The sequence below is a fragment of the Nelumbo lutea genome, chromosome 1 (assembly GCF_056320005.1).
Source record: "Nelumbo lutea isolate HS-2025 chromosome 1, American lotus-T2T, whole genome shotgun sequence".
In the NCBI taxonomy this organism is placed as follows: domain Eukaryota; kingdom Viridiplantae; phylum Streptophyta; class Magnoliopsida; order Proteales; family Nelumbonaceae; genus Nelumbo; species Nelumbo lutea.
Genome location: NC_142684.1, coordinates 140,826,028 through 140,835,465, shown reverse-complemented (window position 1 = coordinate 140,835,465; position 9,438 = coordinate 140,826,028). Strand labels below are relative to the sequence as shown.

The 9,438-nt window shown below is 42.5% G+C and overlaps 1 protein-coding gene across 1 annotated transcript; it reads right to left on the bottom strand.

Moving 5' to 3' along the window:
• Window positions 1–7,623: 7,623 nt before the first annotated feature.
• On the bottom strand, window positions 7,624–8,496 carry LOC148877977 (uncharacterized). Its single transcript, XM_088971054.1, has 2 exons — window positions 8,248–8,496; window positions 7,624–8,124 (listed from the first exon to the last, which is right to left on the bottom strand). Exons 1-2 carry the CDS (start codon window positions 8,494–8,496, stop codon window positions 7,624–7,626), a joined length of 750 nt encoding a protein of 249 aa, XP_088827180.1.
• Window positions 8,497–9,438: the final 942 nt, after the last annotated feature.

Genomic DNA, 9,438 nt, shown 5'->3' with positions numbered 1-9,438 from the left:
ATTTCAAATCTGAATTTAAATTTTAATTTGAATCTGAATTTGAATTTGAATTTCCAATTTCGAAATTTAAATTTTAAATTTTCGAATTAAAAAAATTTGAAAGGAAAAAAATAAAAAAGTTAAAAATTAAAAAACAAATATTCAAATTTAAATTTCAAAATCCGAATTTGTATTTAAACTCCCAAAATGTTAAAATTTGAATTAAAAAAATATAAAAAAATTGGTTAATATTTTTCTTGCATTTTTATTCCAATATTTAGGGTATGATATTCTAGAGCATGCATCATATAGGTTTATTTATTTGCTGAAATTATTATTGTTAGTTGTGAAAGTGTTAGGTGCTCTTTTTATTATTTTAATTGTTCATTTTGCTTAGTTGTTTGCCTTATTCTTTTAGGTTTAATTACTTAATTGAATTTTTGAAATAATTGTTCATGCATTGTCGTTAGTTGCAGTTTGTTGTGTTTACTTTAGGGAAGCCACACACTTAGTTCAAAGGTGTGCTGAATTTTAGGAAAGCTTGTAATTATTTTCCATAACCGGCAGTTGGTGTCTAAGGAAAGATGTTAAACGGTTACTCCTAAGCGGGTTTTGTGGTTACTAATTAAGTCCTTACGAGAGCAAGGGGAGCCTCCCACATCCCCACCTCTTACCTGGCTAACCAAAGGAAGTGGTGTAATTCCAAGTGAACCTAAGAGGATTCACATTGGTTGAACCACTAATTTAGGAAACCCTAGGCCGGCCCCTAGGTCATGTGGTTGATTTTCTTGCATTTTTTTAAATTTAAAAATTCAAATTTGAAATTAAATTTCAGAAATTTAAATTTAAAAATCTAAATTTGAATTTAAATTTAAAAATCTAAGTTTGAATTTAAATTTTAAACTTCAAATAAAAAAATTAAAAAAAAGAAGAAAAAATATAAAAAATTTCAAATTCAAATTTGAGTTTAAATTGCAGAATTTAAATTTCAAATTTTAAATTTCAAATTTTAGAAAAAAAAAGAAGAAGAAAAAGGGGGTTAAAATAAGATAAAATGAATACAATGGGTGGAGTTTGTGGAATGAGAAACTACTTCCAACCTGAGCCACAAATAGATTGGAACCATGTGTCTCGACAACTGGACAAGATTAATGGGAATGGCCCATTGAATTTACCAAGTCCTTGCATATCGTCAACAAAGTGGCCCATACCCAACCTTATCATCCTATCCATCATGTTCCATCTGTGCAAGCCCGACCCATCATGTTAGCCAGTGCTATGGCGGGCCCATGTCAACTAGTCATTCCAAACCAAGTACATGTGGCCAATAGATCTTTCCAACCTAATGCTAACTTATTCTTTAGCCCATACAACCTTGGGTGGGAAAGTCAACCAAACTTCACTTATAGGGCCAAAAACCAAGAAACCCCCCTGTTAGAGAGGCACTCCCAATGGTCTGAAGCCCAGACCCACTAGGAGTACAATGATTACCCTGGAACTCAACCGGCTCAACCATTTCAAACCTACACATAGTCCCAGCAATACCACCCATCTAACTCCATGGCCCAGCAATTTCAGAGGCCACAAGTACAAAGATCATTCCAGTAGGTGTAACCTAGGAACCAACCAGTCCAACCGTATCAGGTTTACCCCCAAACTCCTTAGACCCATACAGTAGATGATCAATTCATGCAACTTCAGCAGTTAATCCTAAATTAGCAGCAATCCATCGATAGATTAGAGAGCTGAATAGGACAGCTAGCCGAAGCCAAGAAGAGGAGAGAAGTAGGGCAAATACCGAGTCAACCGGTTGTGACTCCTAGAAATCATCCATCGGGTTTTCCTCCACAACAAATTCAACCACCTCCTAAGAATTCTCAGCTTGAAAATATCAAGGCTATTACAACCTTAAGGAGTGGGAGGATTTTACAGGACCCGTGTGAGAGAGTTGGTAAAAATGAGCAAGAAGACCCTAAGTTGGGGGGAGTAGAAGAAGGAAAGGAAACTTCAGAAGAAGAACCTTTAGTGAACTAACCCGTAGTTCCCTTTCCTACCGCACTCACATTTGGGCCGGTGCGAAAGAAGAAAGAGACTCACAACGAGGAGAGCAGGGAAGTCCATATTAACTTCCCTCTCCTCAACGCAATCCAACATATCCCGACCTATTCCAAGTTTTTAACAAAGATGTATGTGTACTCAAATGATGGAGCCACGATCGGCCCCACAAAGAATAATGCTTTCGGGAGATGTTAGTGCAGCTCCCCTAAACCACTTTCCCAGAAAAATAAAAGACCTTAGTGCTCCTCTCATAAGTTGTGTCATCTCTGGAATCACCTTTGATTGGGCCTTATTGTACCTAAGGGTTAGCATAAATATGCTTCTATCCATTCATGATAGGTTCATGATCGATGAGATAGAACCTACCTCGATAATTCTATAACTCGCTGATTGGTCAGTCAAGACTCCTTGAAGTGTTATTGAGGACATCATTGTTAGGGTAGAGGGTTGTCACTTCCCAGTGGATTTTATCATTCCAAACATGACCCCAATTGAGGAACTGAACCACACCCCAATAATCTTAAGATGTTCATTTCTAGCAATGGCCAATGCAAACACTAACTGTAAATTGGGAGAAATGGACACTTCATTAGGGGAGCAGAAAGTCCGGTTAGATGTTTTTAGTGCCTCTAAGTATCCCAACCTAGGGGAAGATAAGTGCAAGGTGGATATATTGGATGATCTTTTAGATGCCCTGCCTACCCCTTGGTTAGCCCAATCTGAACCTTGTCTGTCAGAAGATGAAGAAAGTGTGTAATGTGTCTGATTGAAGATATTAAACTTAGTGCTGATTGGGAGGCAAGCCAACGAAATTTTCAGTTACTTTTAGGATCAGAGTTTTTCTTTTCTTGATTCGAGACTAGGTGGAATACCTTGAACCCCTCAGGAAAACCCTACTCATTGTTCCTTTGGCCCAAATCCTTTTTGCATCATAATAGTCATACCATTAGGGACAATGCCATTTAAGTTGGAGTGAGGAAAGAGAGAAAAATTAAAAAAAATAAAAGAGAAGCTAAGCCTTTAAATATGTAGAATTAAAATTTCACTACAAATTTTAAATTTTTTTTTCCATTAAAAGAGATTCCCAAACAATAAAAGTTGAGGAAACTAATAAAAGAATATTGAATTTTGTAGAAATTAGTAGCAAGTGATAGGAGTCAAAATTGGTCTTATTTGAATATTGTCGAAACCGTTTAGAAATTGCAAAATACTCCCAAATTTGCCCCTGCCAAGATAAGAAGAGAAAGATGGAGAAATTAGACAAATTCTTCAAATTGTTAGAAATAGTGGACTACCCTGAACACAATATTGCAAAAAAAAAAGAGAGAGAATAAAAGGTCAATGGACATCCTAGACTTAGTAACCGGGTCTCTTCACCTAGGTCAAGTGTTGAGATTCGCATCAAACGGGAAAGGGAATGACAAAGACAATCACCTAACACTTAGTAACCAGGTCCCTTCACCCAAGGCAAGTGTCGAGATTCGCATCAAATGATGAAAGGTAACAATAGAAATAAGTGTGCAAATCAAATTCAAGGGTAGAAATCCATTGTCAAAAAATGATAAGAAAAATACATGTCTGATTTTAAAAATCAATCTCAGCTTATCAAGACAGTCTGCAAATGGAAGGGCAAATAAGACTTTTAAGCCAAGATTTTGTGATATTCAAAGTATGACTGTTTTACCCCTTAAGCCCAATACCAATCTATACAAAGTTTGAGAATGCTGGAATCAGGATACTTGGCAAATTCTGTCAGGGATGACATTGCAATGGGAAGAACCTATATTCTCAGTATAATTTTAAGGTTGTATTGCTAAGGGACTAGCAATGGTTAAGTTGGGGGGGGGGTGTGATAACTCTGCATTTTGATGCCTTAAGGGCATCAATTCAGGGGTATTTTCGGCCTTAGAGTAGTCAAAGTGCACCTATTTTCCAGTTAAAATCAAGTATGTGACCTTGGAGGGGCTCTATGCAAATTATGTAGAAAACTGGGAAGTTTTCATGCTGAAGTACAGTTTTGGGAAGCTAGTGTGAAGACCAGTTGAGAGAGGGGTGTTTTTGTAAAGAACTAAGAACAAGAGGGCACCTCCTATCTGCTAAACACAGTTGGCACCCGTCCTACTGTATTACCATTCTCCCCTCTCCATAGAAAACTTTAGGGAGCCTTTTTAACCCATTCTTTTCCTCCTTAGCTAACCCTAGCCGCGCCAGCTGTGTAATCTCCACCATCCATTTTAAGGCTCTCTTTTGTAGCTTTTAAACCCTAGGGCGCCACCTATTATGCTAATCCTCACCATTCAGCTCCCCCACCATTAAATCTCAGCCACTCCCTCCATCTTATATCCCAACCATTCAATTTAGGGCACCACCTATTCTTTTAATCTTAACCCTTCAACCCTAGATGTTCTAATCTACACCCTCCATTTCTAGGCACCCAAATCTCAGCCCTACATAATACTGGGCAGCCTCTACTTCCATTCTCAGCCATAGGATCACCCCAAAACCATCTTATCCATCCAATAGAAACCCTAGGGCATCCCTAACTATAAAAAGAGTACCAGGGCCCCTGTAGAAGGGGTTGGTCAATTCACATAGGTAAGAAAGAAGGCTGATCTTGAGAAATTCAAGGGTAGAGGAAGAGGAGGACGCCTAGGCAAGAGGAGGGGTTCCTACTTGCAGTTCGCCAACACCACTACTGCCACCTCTGGATTTGAATCCCAACCATTTTTTCTTCTGTTTTATAATTACTTTATGTTCTTTAATTTCCAGTTTATTTCTCCTTCCTACAAATTTTACTTTTATTAGATTTAATTTGTACTTTATTTCTTTTCTACAGATCTGAAATTCGGCCAGATAAGACGGAAGGCCTAGCTCGAGAAATTTGAGGTTCAACGCCGAGATCTGGAGACTGGTACCTCTGATCGAATTGCAGATTTCTTCTTTTTAATTTATGTTATTTATTTTATATTCAGCAGTGCTCAAACTCCATTTTTATTTGATTAATGAAAGATTTGTGATTCTACAATTTCCCTTTGCATTCTTTTACCCCAATTAAGGTTTGTAATAATTTCTCCCTCGCTTTCCTATGGATACGACCCGTTCTCACCATTTACTATGTTTATAGTTGCTGTGAGAAATGGAAAAATTTATAAATGTTTAAACTGGTGCTACAGAGTGTTTAACCATGCACTTTCGGACACACCAGGCTACTAACTCTGCTCTTCCCCCTCCGATAAGTGGTGAGGCCTAGGCTAGGTTTTTGTTTTCTTTTTTGATACTGTACATGTGTTGAAGGCCGTAAATGAGTTTTATAAAGCCCATTTTTTTAATATAATGGAAATTGGTGGCATTTTTTGAATCTCTTCTCAAGTACTTGATTTCTGCTTTCTGCTATTTTTTTTCTTTTGTTTGCTTTGTTGTCTTATTTTTCGTCGAGTGGGCCCTTGTCCCCCTAAGTAGAAAGATCGTTGTGTAAAATAGTTCACTTCGGCTTGTTACATGCGTACCCTGGGTGTGTGGTGGAGGGCAGCCAAGGCAGAGCCATATAATCGAATTGTGGCTTGCCTAGCTTAACTTCCCTCTAAGTGTTCACTTAGGCGAGGCCGAGTTGGCTTGTGATGGGAGGAGGAGGCTGAGGCAAAGCAGAAGCTTGCTTGGCTCTCTTCCTTCCATGGGTATTTAGGCAAAGGTAAGCTGACCTGTCGAGCTGTGGGTGGGGCCGAGGTAGAGCTAAGGCTCGCCTGGTTCCCATTTCCCCAAGTGTTGGCTTTGGCAAGGCTGAGGTGGCCTACCACCCGGAGGAGTGGCCAGGCAGAGCTGAGGCTCGCCTAGCTCCCGTCTACCCATGTGTTCCTTTCAACGAGGTCTCATTTATCATTTGGAGGGCGTTGTCATCCTTTCCTAATAGTGCTAAGTGAAAAAGTCCAAGAGGCTAGCTGCCGCCGATGTGGGGTGCTAAGGGATGCAAGGCCTCGACCGTCTTGGTATATTTTGATGCGTCGCTCGGCTAGGGTATTCACTACTTAGTTGTTTAAGTCTTAGCATCAGCCCGGTGAGAGGGCACGCTCCTCTAGGGAGGCCATGCGCCCCTGTTGGTCGTGAAGCCAAAGAGTTGTAAGAAATTAGTAGGTATACGCACTAAGCATTGAGCCAAAGGGGAACTTTGTTCCATTCATTCAATCATTCCAAAAAGATATTACAGCTACTTATAATACATCTGAAGATTCTCCGAGTTCCATGTCCAAGGGATAGGTCTTCCATCTAGATCCTCCAAGTGAAAGGGGCCTTCCCAATTTGGACCCAGCTTTCTAACTCCAGGTTCGGGGACCATAACCTTCTTGAGGACGAGGTCTCCTTTTTGATAGTGTCTTTCCTTTACCCTAGAGTTGTAGTAGCAGGCCACTCACTGTTGGTAGGCGGCCACTCTTATTTGTGCTTGATTTCGGGCTTCTTCCAACAGATCCAAGTTTGCTCTGAGGGCTTACTATTTTCTTCTTCTCAGTATGCCTCAACTCGGGGTGTCGGCTGCCCGATCTCTGTTGGGATCACTACTTCTGTGCCATAAGTTAAGCCAAAGGGTGTTTCCCCAGTGGTTGTCTGAGGTGTAGTTCAATAAGCCTAGAGTACACTATTTAGTTCATCAACCCATAGGCTTTTTGCCCAGTCTAATCTGGTTTTCAGTCCGTCTAGCATCGTCTTGTTGGTAACCTCGGCTAGGTCGTTGGTTTGGGGGTATCCTATCGAGGTGTATTGTTGCCTGATGCCGAGGGAGGCGCACCACTCGAGGAACTTGGTGTCATCAAGCTGCTTCTTGTTGTTGGTGACCAGCATGTGGGGTAGGCCGAAGTGACAGATAATGTTTTTCCAAAAGAAGTTCTGGATTGCTCGGGCCATGATGGTAGCCAAGGGCTCAGCTTCTACCCACTTGTTGAAGTAGTCTACAATGATGACAAGGTATTTTCTGCCCCCCATGGCCTGTGGGAAAGGGCCAAGGAGGTCCATCCCCCACTTGGCGAAGGGCCAGAAGCTGGAGAGGACCAAGAGAGTGGTGGTCGATTGGTGGCATAAGTTGGCATGCCTCTGGCACGGATCACACTTTCGCACTAGCTTGGCGGCATCCTTGTGGAGGGTCGGCTAGAAGTACTCATGCCTTAGAGTTTTCTGGTCTAGGGCCCTTCCGCCAAGGTGATTACCGTAGATGCCTTCATGAATCTCTCGTAGTACATACTCACCTTCCACTGGACGAAAACATCGGAGGTAGGGCAGGGTGAAGGATCTTCAGTACAATGTTCCCTCTAACAAGGCATACTGGGTTGCTTGACGTCTGAGTTGCTTCGCCTCATTTCTATCTTTGGGCAGCTATCCTGTTGATAGGAAATTGGTGATGGGATCCATCCATGATGGCTCGGCCTCTGTTGGGAGCACTTGGACTTCTTCAATTGTAGGCCGAAGTAGCTTTTCTTCGCACACGGTCTGGCCGAGGACTCTGCTCGACGTGCTTGCTAGTTTGGAGAGGGCATCGACTCTTGCATTCTCGGCTCGTAGAACCTGCTACAAGGAAAAGCGCTAGAAGTGGCGGGCTAAATCTTAGACTTTGGCGAGATACTTGGACATGCTTTGTTCTTTGGCCTCGTACTCGTCGTTTACTTGATTCACCACCAATTGAGAGTCGTTGAAGGCTTCAACATGTGAAGAGCCGAGGTCCCTAGTATGCTGTAGGCTAGCGAATAGGGCCTCGTACTCGACTTCGTTGTTTGATGCTGGGAAGTTAAATCTCAGCACATACTCTATAGCAACGTCATCGGGGGTGAGAAGGATGAGGCCTGCACCGCTTCCTTTAGCATTGGAGGAGTCATCGACAAAGAGTTTCCATTGGGGGTGAGCCTCATCATCCACATGATCCCTTTCGACATTTTCTAGGGTCTGGTGGAGGGCTCGACTGAAGGTGCATTCCACTATGAAGTCTTCCAGGGCTTGTGCCTTGATTACAAGCCTTGGCTGGTAACGAACATCAAACTCAAAAAGCTCGATGGCCCACTTCGTCAAGCGTCCCGAGGTCTTGGGCTTGGCAAGGACAATTTTGAGGGGCTAGTTCATCAGGACCACTATTGAGTGAGCTTGGAAGTATGTTTTGAGCTTTCTAGCCGAAACCACGAGGGCAAAAGCCAATTTTTCTATCTCGGGATACCTGGTTTTAGCATCGCAGAGTACCTTGTTGGTATAATAAACCAGCTTTTGCACACCGTCTTCTTTAATCAGGACTGAACTGACTACTTCATCCCCGGTCGAGAGGTAGAGGTACAAGGTTTCTCCCTCGGCCGGCCGAGCGAGGAGGGGAGGTGAGGTAATGTACACCTGGAGCTCATCGAAGGCGTGTTGGCATTCCTCCGTCCACTGGAAATCTTTCAGCTCCTTGTTGGCATGGAAGAAGGGTAGGCAGCGGTCGACTGACTTCGACATGAAGCGATTAAAGGCTGCTATTCAGCCGGTTAGTCTCTGGGTTTCCTTCACCGTCTAAGGAGGTGCCAAATTCAGTATGGCATGTATCTTCTTAAGGTTAGCCTCAATGCCTCTCAGAGTGACAATGAAGCCTAGAAATTTGCCTGATGTGACACCGAAGGCGCACTTGCTGGGATTGAACTTCATGTTGTACTTTCTCAAAGTGTAAAAGGTCTCGGCTAAGTCCGAGATATGGGCCTCGGCTTTCAGGCTTTTTACAAACATGTCATCCACATAGGCTTCAACGTTCCTCCCCATATGCTCTTTGAACACCTTGTTAACAAGGAGTTAGTAGGTGGCCCCAAAATTTTTGAGGTCGAAGGGCATTACTCGGTAGCAATATGTGCCATTCTTGGTGAAGAACAAAGTCTTCTCCTCATCACCCGGGTGCATCTTTATTTGGTTATATCCGAAGAAGGCATCCATGAAGCTGAGTAGTTCGTACCCTTTAGTGGCATCAATGAGGTGGTCTATCATTGGAAGAGGAAAACTGTCCTTGGGGCATGCTCAGTTAAAGCCTGTGAAATCAATACAGATCTGCCATTTCCCGTTAGCTTTCTTTACCATAACCACATTTGACAACCAGTTAGGATAGTGTACCTCTCGGATGAAGCCGACATTGAGTAGCTTCCCAACTTCCTCTTCTATGGCCTTCCACCATTTAGGTGCAAAGTTCCTATTCTTCTGCCAGATTGGCCTAGAGCTCTGGCCCACGCTCAGCTTGTGAGTAATGATAGAAGGGTCAATTCCAGGCATGTCAGTGGAAACCCAAGCAAAGACGTTGGCATTAAGTCTAAGGAAACTTACTAGTTCGGATAGGCTCTCTGAGGGAAGGTTGGACCCAATGCAGACTACTTTCTTGGGCTCATCCCCATCTAGGGGGACCGAGATGAAGTCCTCGGT

Coding starts and splice junctions, on each gene's coding strand:
- LOC148877977 (XM_088971054.1), bottom strand. CDS start 8,496: ATGTCGAAGTCAGTCGACCGCTGCCTACCCTTCTTCCATGCCAACAAG. Junction 8,125..8,247: donor TGGTTTATTATACCAACAAG/GTACTCTGCGAT, acceptor CTGATGAACTAG/CCCCTCAAAATTGTCCTTGC.